The sequence below is a fragment of the Pangasianodon hypophthalmus genome, chromosome 1 (assembly GCF_027358585.1).
Source record: "Pangasianodon hypophthalmus isolate fPanHyp1 chromosome 1, fPanHyp1.pri, whole genome shotgun sequence".
In the NCBI taxonomy this organism is placed as follows: Eukaryota; Metazoa; Chordata; class Actinopteri; order Siluriformes; family Pangasiidae; genus Pangasianodon; species Pangasianodon hypophthalmus.
In genome coordinates this window covers 30719194-30737362 of record NC_069710.1, presented here as the reverse complement: position 1 = coordinate 30737362, position 18169 = coordinate 30719194, and the positions used below count along the sequence as shown (strand labels likewise).

The following is an 18169-nucleotide window of genomic DNA, read 5'->3' as shown; positions in this document are numbered from 1 at the left end:
GAAGTGTTATTAGATGTTAAATGAGGAGTAACGCTTCATCAGAGTCAAAAGTGCTTCATGATTGATTGTATCATAGTTTGCAATACCAAGCTTTTATTTTTTTTTTCCTTTTCTAACCTCTTCTCCATCTTGAAGGAAGGAATACAAGAAAAAAAATAAACTGTTCCCAGGATGATGATATTAATCTGATTTTATTTGAACTTCCACACCATGTAATAATTATTTCTGAGAGTGTAGAAAGGAAACATGACGAAAAAAAACATAAAACATTGACTCAGAAGTGTGTAATGCTTACAAATCGCATTTACACAAATACAATTCTGAGATATTAAAAGGATTTTATTTGAAGTTGTACACCATGTAACAGTTTTATCTAACACACTGAAACGTGAGAAAAATCAGTTTTTGTGTGGCACATTATCCAAAAAAAAAAAAAAAAGATGCTGTTTTGCAGGTCAGATCATCGCTAAAGACATTTGAAACGCAAATGATATTTTAAGCCCAGATCTCTGAAACCCTCAGCAAGTTAGAGTATATACACATAGCAGCAGGAACAATATATTACTCATACAGACACACAAAACACCAAAATAATATTAACTAACACCAACAGGGCTTATATATATATATAAAATGTGTAATATTTAGAGTTTTGATCTGAGATCTGTTTTTGTCTGAATCGTGGACAGAATCATACAGTCAGCGCTGAGGAGTTTAATGAATAGCTTCGTGCTACATCTCACTACTTTTGAAAATGTCTCTGTAGAAGCCGAGTCAGAACAACTGACTCAAGAGTCATAAATCATTAGCAAAGTGATGAGGAAAGGAAGAAAGAATCACAGTCATTACACTCATAGTCAGGAAATTCACGAGCATGAGTGCGTATGTGCAAGTCAGAGTGTGTGAGTGTGTGTGTGTTAGAGACTGAAGCCAGAGAGAGCCAGGTGTTGCGCAGTGTTTCTTGCCTCGAAGTAGCACGTGTCGGTCTCGTCATGGGGCTCGGGAATGAAAGGCATGGCCTGGTTCTGGAGATTGTCCCAGTCCAAACCCGCAAAGAACGCATGCTCTTTCAGCTCTGGAGGAAAAAAAAACCCCAGAAAAACAAGACACACAAACATATTTATATTGTTTATAAATAAAAATCACTGTTCACATACTTAAAAAAGACATTAAAAAATTTCACGTAGCATTTATGCTCATAAATGATCAAATTTCCATAAAATAAACTCTAGTCTCTGAGGTCGAGTATTAATTAACAAAATTAAAGGATATTATTGAGCCACAAGCACCAAGAGGTAAGGAATCAAACCCTCAGGGGTGTGCTGTTGTGGGAAAATAATCAACAACAGGGTGGTGTGATGAAGCTGAGTTACTGTTACCACCACTGAGTTGATTATTTTCCTATAACATCACGTCCTGAAGTGTATTATTCCTCTCATACCACAGCAATTTGCCAACAATTAACATTTTTAAAGAACAATATATATACTTTTTATCCATTTATAGCTACATTTAATATTGTGGAACGTCCACAAAGCAAGGTGGTTCCTCTTGGTTATTGCTTGGATTATAGCAGCTATAAACAGTCGTTCCCTCACTTTCTCTTGGAGGTAGAAAAAAAACGCAGTTGATCATTTTAGTGTTCAAAACCACAAAGCGCAAAACTCCGTCCTCAAGAAAAAGTCGGAAAAGTCGGAAAACTTCAAATTACAGCTTTACCTTAGACTGTTAGCGACACTGGAGTCTCCCTTCCATAAATGTTAAACATAAATGTTTTTATTTCTTATTAATTCTCAAATTATGATTTGAGAATGAGCTGTTACTATAGAAACAATAACATGTTAGAACGAGCGCATTAATAGAAACCTGCAGCACTGTCAGAGCTGCTGTTACAGGAAATTAATCAACACCTTCTGACCAATCGGAATGGAGAATTCCACAGCGCTGTGGTATAATAATCAAACAGGTGACTGTAAACTGTTGTGAATGTTTAAGTGGTTAAGAACAGGAATATTGGAGAAGATCAAACTCTTGCACAACACAACGTACAGCAAATTAAAAGTATATTTACAATCTTAGTGTGCAGCAGCGACGCTTATAAAAGCCAAACTGTGGAAGGTGAGTTTTAGAGCTTAAAATCTACTTTTAATAAATTCACCATAGCATCACAAGAACAAATAACTTCAACATTTAGAATTAGTTTTAGCCAGTGAAATGCTTCATATGGTGGGTAGGTTAAACGTTAAACAAAAAAAGGTTTAAAATAATATAATCAGTGGTGTTTAATCAACATTCATGGGCAGCAGTGATGCTCATTTGTGAAAGTGAGACCTTAAGAAATGCAGTTCGTCCATTTATTAGCAAGATAATTATAAATTAACTAGAATAATATGAATAAAAGTCATTTAAATTACTACTTTTTTAATTTTTTTTTTACATTCCTAGCACTGTATTGGAATGGAGAAATAAAAGTATCCAGAGTTGGTTAGTTAGTTTTACTGACTGGAATGTCTCTCTCTGTCTTTTTTTTTTTTTTTTTGAAGATGTTTTTAAATGTAAGCACAAGCGAACATACTCAGGACTGTAAGAAAAATCAGAAATCAGATACTGTGAATAAATCCTGAACCCTGACTTGAAGGAGTTAATGTCATGGCATGTTTCATGGTGCTCCGTGGAGTCCTCACCTTTAAGCCCAGCCCGTTTGGTGACGTCTGTACTGAGGAGAATCTCTATGGCACCTCGAGCGTTGGGGGATAACTCCTCTTCTGCATCAGGCCATGGAATATCTGTTCACATTATTAGAAACATACGCATCAGAATTAAACAATCCAACCTAACGTACTTAAAGTACTGACTTTCTATCTCACTGCATTGAAACACTGAAAAGCTGAAGTTCCACTTTCCTATCCATGACATCACGGATCCATGTTTTATAGCCGTATCGCACATTTATGGTGATATTGATCTGTCTTTCCTGCCCTATCAGAAAATATTATCTCATGATACTTTGGTCAAAGGTCTGAAGTTTATATGAGAACTTGATGTGTTGAAAATGAACATGGTCAAAGTCATTTGAATCAATTAACTTGTAAGTAAGTGAAAATATATTTTCTTTTTTTGTTAAACGCTACACTGTTTAATTTTCTTAGCATAGACAATGTATATTTTTAATATAGCTTGTGTGTCAAGTCATCATCCTGCCTTCAGTTCACATCAGAGTCGATCCCATAAAGGGTTGATTCACTGATCCTAGGCATTGAAAACTTTGAGTCAAACCCAAAGCATTGGAGTTGATTCCACACACCGAAAATGATTCGCCTCACTAACACACGGCAAAAGAATGAAAATGAAAATGAATTTAGCATTGGAAAGAAATTGCAAAGAAACAGGTGACATCTCGTCTATGACATCACAAACCGTTTCTACCATCTCGTCTATGACATCACAAACCGTTTCTACCATCTTGTCTATGACATCACAAACTGGTTGTACCGTCTCATCTATGACATCATAAACCGTTTCTACCGTCTTGTCTATGACATCACAAACTGGTTGTACCGTCTCATCTATGACATCACAAACCGTTTCTACCGTTTTGTCTATGACATCACAAACTGGTTGTACCGTCTCATCTATGACATCACAAACCGTTTCTACCGTTTTGTCTATGACATCACAAACCGTTTCTACCATCTCGTCTATGACATCACAAACCGTTTCTACCATCTTGTCTATGACATCACAAACTGGTTGTACCGTCTCATCTATGACATCATAAACCGTTTCTACCATTTTGTCTATGACATCACAAACTGGTTGTACCGTCTCATCTATGACATCATAAACCGTTTCTACCATCTTGTCTATGACATCACAAACAGGTTGTGCCGTCTCGTCTATGACATCACAAATAAACAGTTTCCATCGTGACATCACACAGGAATTGACGTTCCACTTCCTTATCTATGACACAAACCCAGAACAGAGCAGCGCTAATTTCTTCACCACCTTAATTTGGTACATCAAACCGTTTAAACCTGTTAAATATGAAATTATGTCAGAACAACTGGCCATAAACGTAAAACCGGAACACTCACTATGGATCAGTATGAAGTGATTAAGGCAAGGCAGTGTGAACATGGGATTACTCTGTCATACATCTTTATTCGCTCCTGTACTGCGGTGTAAGATACAGTATATTGTCCCAAATGTATTTCTATTGATTTGATGCATGCTGTAATAGGATAAGATGAATAAAACCACAATAAATCATCATGAAGTTCCTAGTTTGATTATCTATACATTACAGATTTGTAATTTTATTTTGTACGGTTATAAGAGAGCCAGTGACCTCGGTTGAGAATATTCTGGAAGACGAGTTGAGGAGTTTCGTCGTTGAACGGAGGCACTCCGGTGAGGAACTCGAACAGGCACACGCCCAGCGCCCACCAGTCCACCATGAAGTCTGTGGAGGGAGAAAACAAGATCACAGTCTTATTTAACATTTCACTTTTCTCTCAACGTCCTCCAGTGTGTTAGAGCGTGACCACGAGCCTACTGCACAGCTGTGAGAGCAGGAGGAGGTTAATCTGATTTTTGGAGTGAGGATATGAAAGGTATTAATAGCTTAAAATAAAATTTGAGACAAATTTACATTAGGTATGTAGTTTCAATCATTTGTAGTTTTTTTTTTTTTTTTTTTTGCATTTTCATCACTGATGGTCTTAAGCCTGAAGGATAATTCAGAAAAGCAGCAGATTTAGGGATAGTCCTCTTTTTCTATAAGGTCACCTTTTATGTTTTGTTTTAGTTACTTTCCAGCCAATGTTTACTTTTCCTCTATGAGAACATGACCAAGTGTACTAGTAATCAAACATGAGTCCTCTTAAGGGCCTTTCGCACCGCGGGAACCTTTTCATAGTACCTGAACTAATTGTGGAACTACCCACTTTTTTGGCATTTTCTCACCTCCAGAACTGGGTGAGATTTTAGTACCGGACTGCCTTTTTCGAGAACCAAATTAGCTCCTACTCCGGAGCAGGGTCTAACCAGCACAACTGGTACTATCCTTGATGTAAGTAGACGTTGATTGGCCAATCGCGTACGAAAACGCCCTCACCTGCCATGATTTAAAACGCTGTGTAAACATACTGTAGTGTCAACTTATTTCACACGTATGGAGAACAGCGATAGATGGACGCAAGACACAACACAAACACAGCTCCGATCACAGCGTCCTCCATCCTCCGGTTGATTCCGTTGTTCTTCTTTGTTTCCGTTGTTGAACGCCGCGCACAAATGACGTCGCTGTCGACCGGCTTACGTCACTTCCTAGTGCCCACTGTCGGTGTGAATGCAACCCTTTAAACGGTACTGGGAAATAGTTCACGCAAAATCGCCCTGTACTTTAGTACTGTAAATTTAACTCTGGAACTAAAGCGGTGCGAAAGGCCCTACAGTCAGTTAATACCCTAAACATCACTACTAATCATGAATATTTGCTTATATTTTGGAAATTAATGTTCTTTGGGCCACTGGTCCTCCAGTAATGTTCACAGCACCACCAATTAAACTGGAAGAATCATTACAGCCCATTAGAGCAGATGTTGTCCCAATTCCCAGCCAGTCCACACTTTTCTTAATTCATTCCACCTTCTAAAGCGACAGTCACTCTAGAAATGTGAAGTTCACACCTTCTCTTGTGTAATATGTGGCCGTGCCAAAAACTGAAAGAATGGCCACGATAAAAAGCCCCCCATTTCCTGCTTAGTTTTTTGGCTGTGCTGAGAATGAGGGGAAAATCTGAGGAGTTGGCTATCCATCTAGTTTAGAGGAAATCAAGTACGAATTGGTGATAACATGCTAACACAGTAACCATAAATGTTAAAAAATAACTAACTAAAGAAGTACATAAATAAATAATAAAAGACAGCTAATCCAGTTCTGGCTGTATACCACTACTGCTTTTTATGGAATAATTTATAGTTTGGTCGGAAAGTATGTCAAACATCTTGGCTATACACTCCATCCTCCATTCTGGATCGTCTACGTTGCAATTTGAAGCACCTCCCCTTCTCCTTCCCCTTCACCTGAACTTAACAACTTTACATAAAGTCAGCAATGAGTAATAGTTCTTCACAGAGAATTTCATTACAATGGAAGTAACTTTGCTTGTGATATTTCAGTAACGAAACACTAGCGCGGCTGAGCCTTATCGCACTACAGCCAGGTGACCCAAATACTACGGCATTTAACTTTTCATAAAAATAAAAAAAAAGCGACAGCACTGGCTGGGAAGCGTCTGTTACTGTACATAGTTTACCAACAAAATTATTATCCCATTATTCCCAAGTTCACAGAGCATCAGTGAAGCTGCAAGCATCAAGCTCGGTCAATCATGGAAGCAGGATACCCATTCACATTACTGAAATTAGTCAGCCATTTCCCCTGGCAAAGGTCATAAAAGATACTTCAACCAATGGTCTGTGGCTAGTAATGTACTTAACAACTAACACTTAACTGACTCTACTAAACTTCCAGTCATTATTAGCCACGTGTGTGTTTTTGGATGAAGTATTCCTTTATGGAAAAGTGGCCCGCTCATGCATCAGCACAAAACTATACATCATACTCACCGTACGCAACTGATCCTGCAACTAAAAACATAAGGGGCAATGAGGAAGCTGCTCAGTGTGCAGAGCATCAGACATTTAACTACTGTATAAAATAAAGCAATTACACTCACAGGCCACTTTAATAGGAACACCTGTACACCTGTCTATTTTGGCAGTTATCTAATCAGCCAATCATGTCGCAGCAGTGCAACGTCTATAATCATGCAGATACGGGTCAAGAGCTTCAGTTAACGTTTACATCAAATATCAACAAGTTGGTGTCCGTGTGAGTATTTCAAGAAACTGCTGATCTCCTGGGATTTTCACTAACAACAGTCTCTAGAGTTTACACAAAATGGTGGGAAAAACAAACATGAGTGGCTGATTAGGTAATTGCATGAATACACAGGTGTACCGGTGTTCCTATTAAAGTGTTCGGCGATTGTATATCACATGACAGACAGTACACTGACCCTGCCTTCACACCAGCAGCAACTCAACGTAACAATAAGGAGACTGTTACTGAAAAGAGTGCGGAACGAGCCACGCCAAAAATCAAGCGTAAATTTACGTAAATGAGAAAAAAGAAAAGAAGAGACACTGGTGTTTTTTTCCTCCACTAGGAAACCTTATCCATGTTTATTGTTTTCACGTATTCATTCCTGCACGCAGCTCCTAGACTAGTCTGTGTTGCTCAGTGTGCTGCTACAGGCTTGATGTTCTCAATTTCTCCAAAAGGTTAAGCGTATTTAAGACCATCAAACAGGCAGCAGAAATCATAACAATCATTTCAGGCTCATTCTGAGACAGACAGACTCTACGGATACGTTTTACACACAAGCAATTTCCTGGTCAGATTGGAGATTTTATACACGTTTTCTAGCTAGCTTGTGTGGATATCGAACTAACCTAGTGAAACCATGGCAACCAGCAGTAAACTAAAACATAGAAATGTCCACAGGTGACCAAAGAAGAAAATTCTGAGTGATGTGATGTGAAAAAAACAGTGCTGGTGTGAGTGCAGGATGAGGACTGCAGTCTAGCGTTGACGGTAGTTACTCCAGTTTCCTCTTACCGTGATGTTTCCCTAGTAAAAGCTCTGGGGCGAGGTAGTCAGGGGTCCCGAGGATTGGGGCATTCTCCGCTGGTTCTGGACCTCTACGTACGCTCTTGGGTGTTCGATAAGGGGTATGAGACATGGTCATCGGTTGAGGGGTCTAGGAGGAAAAACATGAACAATCAATCAATCAAACGAGGAATCTAAAGACATGCATCATTTAAAGAAATCAAAATTCATAATCCATGTGTGGTAGAGCCGTTTCCTAAAATGCAATGTGTAAAATTGTAGCCCTTCAACCCCTCACTAGGACATGTGAGACACCGGGACAAGTGACTTCGTCGGCTGCTAATATAAAGGTCAACTGTCCATGAGACAAGCTAGTTCCTGTTCTCACTTACATTATAGCTGCTATAGCTGCGAGTCGTTCCCTCACCAGCAGCTCTTTTTTTTTCTCTTTTAAAATGGATAATACAAAAAAAAAACACATCTTATGTTACTGAGAAACCTCCAAGCGTAAACTCCTCTGTCCCGAACACTTTCCTGAGTCGGGAAACTTCCTGAATCTTACAAAGCACTGACACTGGAGACTCCTTCCATAAATATTAAATAAACTTATCCTTACAGAAAACTTCACCATATGAACAATTATACATTTGACTTTGTTAAATAGTGGTATTTATCTGTTTATTATTAGCCTTAGATTATGTGAAGCTTCCGCCATCCGTGTTCATGTGAATGAGTTGTTACTATAGAAACGATAACCTACTAGAACAAGCGCATGAATATAAACCTGCGATTTGAATTACATCCGGAGCGAAGTCTTTTCCAGTATGAATCTTGATGTGCAGTTTCTCTAATCAGCATGTAATATCATTTAAAAATGATTATTTATATTATAGAAATATTTTATTTATTTATTTATTTTTTTTCCATGAGCAATAATGCAAAATAAAAACTGTAACACAAAGGCGGCTTTAATTGCTGCCACCTGCTATTAGGAGTTTTCACAAAACATGGAACAGGATTGTTTTAGGCTCCGTTATTTCTCATTGACGTCGGTACTCTCTATATTGCTAAGTAAGACGGCAATAAGAATAAAATTTGCTAGCGGATATATTTACTACTCTGATTTCTGACCCACATGTGTACCTGGTAAAGTGAGCTGTTGAGGCTGGGTCTCTTCTTCTGCACAGGCGTGATGGCGGCAGGCGCGGTCTGGAACGAGGTCGACATCGTCACGTCCATGCCGTCCATCGAGGCCAAGCTGAGGCGCGAGCTGTAGGACAGGTTGGAGCGGTTGATGGAGCTGCAGTAGCTTCTGAAGGCCACCACGTTCTTAGGCTTGAGGAACGGAGGTGATTTGAGCAGACTGCTTGAGGCAACATGGAGGTGATGGTCTTCCTCGTGATGCTTCGGTGACGCTGATAAAGACGGTGCTTCTATAATGGCAGATGTTTCATTTTCATCCTCAAATGAGGACGCCAGAGCATCTTTTGCTCCACGTGGAGGAGGTGTGTTCGTGATCACAGACATTTCATGAACCGAGCTATCCGAGTCCAAGCTCAGGCTTCGTCTCACCTCTTGGGGAGAGGAAGTGAGGCCGGAGATGGTCATGTTCTCGCCCGGTTCCTCCAGCTCGCACAAAAGATTCTTGGCCACTTTTGTAGGGCTGGACTGTTTCGGGATTCCTCCGTCATTCCCCAAACCGACAGCAGAGAAAATCCCGGTCAGACCCGTATGGAGTCTGGAGTCATTCTCCGGAATGGGAAAACATCGCTTGTACTCGGTGTTGCTCTTCTTTGCTTGGATCTCAGCTTGCTCGGGGCTTTTGTCCACCTCCGTAAAGTCTCGTTTCACTGACGAGCCTGGTTTTAGAGCAGATCCTTTCTCTAAAGACCTACAAACATCGAGGAAGCTCCTCTCAGGTTTCGTAAGCCTGTTGTCCGACGATGGTTTGAGCGGAGTCTTACCAGGCGTCACACAGAGATCAGAGTCAGTGAACGGGAGTCTCTTTCCTGCTGAAATATTCGGCTTTCCATTTCTACAATCCACTTCAACTGGACGTTGTTTACTTGCAGCCTGTGATCTTGAGCCCGAGTTGTGAAGAGGTGTCTGAGGAGTGTCGTATCCAGGAATCCACACTTCACCGCTCATCTTTCCCTCCACAGCAGCCACGGGAAGTTTGTGCCCAACTTTGTCAGCTCCGTTCTTTATGTTTGGAGGCGGGATGTTTTCATCTCCTCCTAATTTCTGCAACTGCAGAAAATTTTGCTTATTAGCACGCTAAAACCTTACTTTATAATACAATGTCATCAGTGATGCTAGCGTGATAACATCATGACTTTTTTCTATGATGCACATCTAACACATGATACAGGTTTGGTAACAAACTTCCAGCAACACAGTAGTGTGGCCAAAATAATAATAATAATAATAATAATAATTTAAAAATCTGTAAGTTGTTTTCTGCCAGGTAAATGTTATTTGAAAAAAATCAAACTATTTAAAAAAAAAAAAGTAAGAAAAACATATTTTAAACTTGTGCAGTATCTGCATATACTGTTTTTTTGTAATGTACACATTTTTTGTACAATTTTAAAACATTTCACAATTTTAAAATGCAGTACAAGTTTTCAGATGGGTCCGATGAGAGTAATTGTTAATTTTGTTAATTATAATTGTTAATTATATGATGAACAGAAAAATAGGGAAAATATATTTTTAAAAATGTATATATAATGTCCATGTATATACACATTTACATAAAAAAAATTTGCACACTTTAAAAATTTTTATTTTTAAATTCAGCACAATTGTTTCCAATTAAAGATTTTATTCTTTTTTTAGGGGAGAAAAAAAAAACCTAAATTCAAATGTACTTTTAAAGATGACAAAATTAAATTATAATGGAAAAGTAGGAAATATATTTGTATATATAATATATGGTATATGTACAGTATATACATTTTCAAAAATGCATATATTTAAAAAAAAAAAAAAAAAAAAAAAAAAAAAAAAAAAATTTAAAATTCAGTACAATGTTTCATCTGGGTCCAATGAGAGTTTTTAATTGAGTAAATGTTAATTGAGGGGGATTTTTTATTTATTTATTTTTTTAAATATCCTCTTTTCCATTAAAAAATGATCAGGACGCACCTGTGGCACAGTAATAACCGGACCCCATTAGCATTAAATGATGTAGCTCATCCTCATTAGCATCAGTGAGTAATAAAGTGTGGGTGTAAAGCGGTGTTACCTGCTCGTCCTCCCACAGCGGGCTGACGCAGCTCTCCGAGTCGCTGGACGGCAGCAGGCACGAGTGAGCACTGCCAACACTTAAAGACTCGAACCTCTTCCTGGATTTCATCAGCCTCGGAGTCAGACTTTTGGCCAGCACGCTGGGACTGAACACACTGTTAACTCCTGAAAGAAATCACACACACACACACACACAAAGTGACAGTGTTTAGACAAACAGATGAGAATGATCCATACCACTAAAGGTAAAATGATAAAAACATTAACGGGATGCGTACCGAGGCCTCGTGACGGGCAGATCGGCGAATGCAGGAGCTCTCGTCTTCTAGCCAACAGCGGTGAACAAAGCGAGCTCTTTCTCTGCTCAGCTCTTCCACACGTCATAGGACTGGCCACGGCCGAGGCGCTGCTGTGACGCTTCCCATCCATCACTGGAGTATTCTTCACAGTGGAGACACAATATTCAGATAAATACAAGTAGTAGCAGCGTTGCACTAACTGAAAATGATACCGTAGTGCTGTTGGCCAGATTTATTTATATTTATACAGTTGATTTATTTTCTATAAACTGCAGCTGCAAATCACAGGCTTATATTCATGCACTCGTTCTAATATGTTATTGTTTCTATAGGAACAGCTAATTCACAGAGACTTGTGTATGTGTTATGTGTGTAGAATGTGTGTAGAATGTGTGTAGAGAATGTGGAGAGTTATTTATGTGTTTTCTACATGTTGGCTTATGCTTATTATTATGTTTCATTATGTTATAAGTGACCTTGGGTCTGAGAAAGGTGCTATCTAAAATAAAATTATTGTTATTGTTGTTACTATTATTATTATTAGCATATGTGTAGAGCATGTATAGAGTATGTGTAGAGTTAGTGTAGTATGTGTAGAGCCTATGTAAAGTTAGCGTAGTATGTGTAGTACATGTGTAGAGCATGTGTATTTTATTTTTTGTTGACAAAATAAAAGTCAGTATCATTGAATTCTTTCTTAATTTAATTTAATTTGTAAAAAATAACTGCATATATATGTTTCTTTAAACATTTGATTAGAATTGTGGTATGTGGTAGGTTAAAGAACCATAAAAACACCTTACAAACACAAATTAATCTCCATGGATTATTTTTAAAAGTATTATTTAAGTACATGCTCATATACACAGCACAAAGAGCTAACGTCTGTTCTTACTTTTTGCTGGTTTTTTTTTAATCATTTATGTGAAAGCTTTTGTCAGAAAATATAGGCATACAAATTAATTTTATATTCCAAGTGTAAACTATGTTTATCTGTCCTCTTAATTACAAAATGGGATTCTTGTGGTACTTACAAGACCAAGAGAACTTATCAAGGACAAAACTTGACCAGGCGTCCGGAAATAATCCTTCTTCGGTTTGGCCAGAGAGGGCGTGGTCAATATATCCATAAGGTTCAATTCTAGAGAGGACAAAAAAAAAAAGCTTCAATATACAAAAGACTGCACTAATTTGTTTATAACAAGTCTTTACTTTTCTGATTGGAAAATCTTATAATATAAGATATAATATGCTGAATGATGTATTTTTCACATTCGCATACCCCTGTCGAGTTTCACTTTGGAGAGGCCGAAGTCAGTGAGCTTGATGTGGCCCTCGTTGCTGATCAGCATGTTGTCAGGTTTCAGATCCCTGAAGAAAGAAGCCGTGTTTCTGTTTATCTATGGGAACACACTAGACACCGAGGCCTACTTCTCTAAAGCACACCTTCTTATAATGTAACGAGTACCTGTGAATGATGCCGTGTCGGTGAAGGTAATCCAAAGCTAGTGCCACTTCTGAAATGTATTTTAAAGACATGTCCTCGTCGAAGTAGCCGTAGACGTGGAGCAGAGACTTCACGTCCCCGCCGATCAGGTACTCCATGACCTGAACAACAACAACACACAGCCTCATCTGATACACGTGCATCACAACAGCAACTCACAACAAACAGACAAATGTTTCACACCAACTCCAGCTGAAGTCAGGGATAAGTCTATATTTTCAAATATCTGATATCTGAGAGTGTCTGAATTTAAATAATAAATTAGGTATTTATGGATATTACTCATTATATAATGCCATGTTGTTTTTTTATACATTTTAATGTCTAAATTATTTATTACTATATATATGTATAATTATAGAAATTGCCAGAGTTGCACGGCGAACACGGTTGCAGGAAAGCATCTGCCTTCTTCCAGGTCCTGACCCTTTCTCTTTTTACTCAGTCAGTGCACTGGATCAATTTATTATTTTTCAGGACGTAGTTTTCATCAGTGTATCATGGTGTAACTGTCTCACTGCAGTATTTTAGCCCAGTGCCGTGGTAAACATGTGATTCAGCACTGAGAAGCAAAGACTTATTATTATTATTTTAACCATACCTATACAAACAGATTGTCAAACAGTGGCTTGTCTCAGGGGTTGAGCTTTGAAAGGTAAAGGTGAAGGGTCAAAACTGGGTTTGATTAAACTTTAATTACGCCTGCATGACTTACAATCCAAAGAAGGATTGTGGAAGTTAGGGACGTGCCGTTCGCATACCACTCGGACCTTTTAAGTGAACATTGAGAGTCGACTCATACATACGAGTCATTTTTGTGTTTGACTCTCGGTGTGACAGGGAGGATCCGCTGCGCTGCTGCTGGTTGAAGATGTACTGTACGTAATCGAGTGTATTAGGGGAAGTGATCAGTTCTCAGGAGAAATGGAAATGACGCTCACTGTATTTGTTAATGGACGATTGTAGAAACTGTATTTAAGTAGATTTCATGAAACAGTTTCAGCCATACTTACGGACCAAAAAAGACCAATGAGCCGAGACTCTTTGGGTGCTGAAAGAGTCGACTCTTATCGATCCGGCTCAGAGAAAAGCGTCACTAGTGGTAATTAAATACGGTAATTAAACACACCGTACGTTTAAAAGTGGAATGTGATGTGTTGTGTTGTGAAGGCGAACACCTGATGTAGCGAGTTTAAAGTGTCACACAGTTCACACTAAATCTCCTATTTGAATATTACATCGTCTGAATAGTCATGTTGCCCGAAATGCCCGTCCCCTCGCTGCAACTTGTGCTTTTTCCATACCAAATAAACCTTGCTGGCCGTCTGCAGGGAGTAATACAGGTGCACGATGAAGGGGCTTTTGCTGAGGGCCAGAGCGTCTCTCTCAGCCCGCATCTGATCACTCATGTTCTTATCCACCATGTCCGCTTTCTTCACCACCTGCCAACAGATCATTTACACCGAATAATCACGACACGAGTTTCTGAGTACTGCGGCTATCATCACACAGCATTGTTTCTAAACCCCGACAGTTTACACACATAACTAACCTGGAACTGATTACATGTTATAACTAGTCACTAGTATTTTATTAAACACTGAATAAAATGGTGTCTGAATAAAAAAGATTTCATTTTGTGGGTGTTTTACTCAGTAAGATGGCGTCAAAACTAAATCTCACGACACACATAGCGTATTGAGAAAATGTCTTCAAATATCGTGATGTATTTTTCTGCATTATTGTCATTAATTATTGCATCGTGTCATTGCACAGACATTCCCAGAAATTTTCAACATTTCCAGCTTTATGTGTTTATGTATATATATATAAATGTGAAAATGTTACTGTAAAAATGAGTACGATATTTTAATATAATAGCGAGCTGTGTATTATTTATTAAAATACTTCACTATACATTGACTCATTTATGTAATTATTGCTGTATTTAAAAATTTTATTATCGATATAGTAGACACATACACTGTATATATATATATATATATATATATATACACACATACCTACACATATTCAATTTTGACTAAGTTGCAGATTTACAAGCCAATCACCCTTCTGGCCTATGAACACACAAGTTTTAAAATAGGATTTTTTTTACACACCAGTTGTTTGTTAATAATAATTGTTTTATAATTAATAATTGATTTACAATTCATTACAATTCATAATTAGATCCTATATGTTAAGAGTATATTTAAATCTAAAGTAAAAATATTTTTATTCAATCGCTTCTTTGAAGATAAACTTAATCCTTTTTCAATGTTCCAATGTTTAGTATTAATAGATACTGTATTTTATTATATTTATTTTTTTAAAGCAATTTTGTAATCTGATCTTTTATTGAACCACAATGGAAATGTGTTTTACACTTTCTTGTGTTATCCATGCATTTTAATGTGCAATTTGTATTTTTTTTTGTTATCATACACAATAAACTCAGTCAATCAGTAAGGATCGATGTATGATTGTTGTCTCGATTCATTTCAATCGATGTTCCTAGTATACTTGCAATTTTGATGATAAAACAGACAAACGAGGACATTTATCTTATCTTTGGACAGTGACAGAGATCCTGAAAACATGTTTTAAAGGTGCATTAGGTAAGATTAAGGCTCTAACAGTAAAGTTGGTTGATTAGACATTTAAATTATTATTTTTTTTTACTCTTTAATCCCAACCCCCCTATTCCCAGATTATACAAAACTCCACCCCCAGGATCTACGACGGCTTGTAGAGTAGCATCTATAGAACATTTCAAATGAATACTCATTCGCGCAGGAAGTGACATCGCTGTTCCTAGGACATATACGATTGGAGGAAAACAGTGCAATTTAATTCACACGATTTACAGACAGGACGTGAAAATTAAAATGCTGTCTGAAATTCTCTGAGGTCACAAGAACTGCAATAACATTACTACAAACTTCATCTAACCTGATGATCACAGACATTTAAAACCAGAAGTCTATGTGAACTGCATGTTCTCTCCTAAATGAGTGAATATTGAACTGTGTAATCGATTCATTAATGCCAAACAAGAAAGCTAACTCAAACACATACACGTACAGGTACACGTACAGCGTCTGCTTGCAATTTCCCCTTCCTTCTAGTAATAAACCACAGTGAGTACGTTTTAGACAGCGTTTGACTTTCTCTGACTGTACAATACACAATTCAGGTGCCATCCGCATTACAGGAGCAGATATTTCACACCTTTCCTTTAAGAATGTGATTATAAACATCTAAACTCTGATACGCTTTCAGTGTCTCTCTGGTGTAAACACACACCATATCAACATGGTAATGATACACATCATGGTGAGTCACTTCAGACATCGTCATTCTTGTTTATAGAATCTGATAATCATTAAAAAAAAACTGTTTATGGTTCATTTCTGTTTATATCGTGTTTGTTCGCTTTATGGGAGATTCATAAATTACAAGCTAGCAGTTCTGTTTTGACAGATTCACATTTAAAAATGGTGCAACCAGAAATAATTTAGGAACAGACATGCGCAGTAAGTTTGTTGTTCTTTTATATAAAATGACTGACAGGAGGCTCATCCGAACACAAACAAGCCTTCCGGGCCGGAACTCAGCTTTCCTAACGAGTTTTCCCAGCCTCTTGATATACTCGTGCTAACGACCAGGGATTAACTCTTTAAATTTTATCGTGTGTTTCGTATCTTTCAGGTTATTTGTACAAAATAAGGAGTTTTTAGAAATGACTATTGCACCTTTAATGACTTTTCCAGGATATTAATGTTAATTGTTGGGATCCATGCACCTCCTAAACCCCACTTTAAGCCCCGGATATGAGAGAGGTGAATGTGAACAGTGTTTGTTTTTTGTTTTTTGGGAGTACCTTCACAGCATACAGTTTGGAGTTGTTCTTTTTCCGGGCCAGAAAGACTTTCCCGAAGGCGCCGCGGCTGATCGGCTTCAGCACCATGAAGTCCTCGATGGAGGGCGGCTTGGGCACTTCAACACTCGTACAAGCAGCAACTACTGATTTCTCTTCAGCCTCCATTTTCTGTGCACTTTCTTTCTTTCTCTCTCTTACTGATTATCTCTTTAAATTAATATACAATAATGATCACTCTACCTCACTGTTCATTCACACAGGCAACCTAAAAACACACCTATATTACTTACAATAATAACCAACATTACTTTAATCTATCTAACTATACATGACAGATCTAAACTGTCTATCTTTATAATAAAAAAGTTAACAGGTTTATATCAACCACGACCATCGCCCTACTCTCTCTCTCTCTCTCTCTCTCTCTCTCACACACACACCTTCAGGATTGTTTTGAAATTTGAAATGTGCTCGTCGGTTTTAGGGGGCCTTAGTATAGAGGGCCGTAAATATTTACAATTGTTTACGTTCAAAAACAAAAAAAGAAACGTCTTATAAATTATCTCTGTTAAATGCCTATTAATTTGTTAACATTTTCACGCAATGGGACGTATAGATATTTTTTAAGAATTCGTTAATGATATTTAAATATTCTTTATTTACATCAGGCACTTATCTGGACTACTAATATCAGTTTGGTTTATGCAACAGGCCCTCTGGCGGTCGCGAAAACAACGGAATGGAAGCGGAAGTGGATGAATACAGGGTTGCCATGTCTACGGTTTTCAACAAAATAAAAAAAAAAATTAAAAATCTTATTTTCCTCTGAAAGAGGGGAATTCCTCGCTTAAAGTGTCATTTTGCTAAAGAAAATAATCTTATATTAACTGTAAAGTATAGTGTTAGACTCTGTTAGAGTTAAAAAAAAATAATTATTTTTATTGGTGTTGTTGTTGTTTGTTGGTTTAATTGTGTTTACATAAAATCAAATACATTCATGTATAATTTTATATTATGCACATTTCTGCCACTTTTCCCCCACAGCTGTTATTTTCCACTTTCTTACAGAAAGTCTTTCACATGAATATTTAATTAATAAATACATCAGCTCAATCAGAGCTACTCTCAGAGCTGCAGTTATAGGAAACTAATCAACACCTTCTGACCAATCAGAATGGAGAATTCAGCAGCGCTGTGATTTAACAGTAATTAAACACTAGATGGTGCTAAAAAGAAGCCAGTTACATGCTGTGTGTATTTCTGTCTAACAAACTGGTGTTGTGTCATTTTTACAGGCGGAAGGTTTAAATCAATACTTATATAAGAAATCTATTTATCAAAAGCTGTGAGGAGTCAGAATGGGTTACTAACACACTAAACAATCACTTCTCTCATATAGAAAACACTGTTTATTTTACATCACATTTATGCATAAAAAAAAGCCCTAGTATAATATTATCCTACACCACATCAACATTACTTTATCAACATCACTATATACACTATAATGGCCAGAAGTATGTGGACACCTGACCATCAAACCCA

At 37.7% G+C, this 18169-nt stretch overlaps 1 protein-coding gene across 2 annotated transcripts; it reads right to left on the bottom strand.

The window, feature by feature from the left end:
* Window positions 1-172: 172 nt before the first annotated feature.
* Window positions 173-17081, bottom strand: mastl (microtubule associated serine/threonine kinase-like). 2 transcript variants are annotated; one of them, XM_026944709.3, is made up of 13 exons: window positions 16625-17081; window positions 14043-14180; window positions 12700-12839; window positions 12514-12602; window positions 12266-12372; window positions 11211-11373; window positions 10931-11097; window positions 8824-9930; window positions 7690-7831; window positions 6636-6656; window positions 4352-4465; window positions 2685-2786; window positions 173-1075 (listed from the first exon to the last, which is right to left on the bottom strand). In XM_026944709.3, exons 1-13 carry the CDS (start codon window positions 16787-16789, stop codon window positions 918-920), a joined length of 2613 nt encoding a protein of 870 aa, XP_026800510.3. In that variant the 5' UTR covers window positions 16790-17081; the 3' UTR covers window positions 173-917. The 2 variants fall into 2 exon arrangements, with proteins under 2 accessions (XP_026800510.3, XP_026800511.3); XM_026944710.3 differs by lacking the exon at window positions 6636-6656.
* Window positions 17082-18169: the final 1088 nt, after the last annotated feature.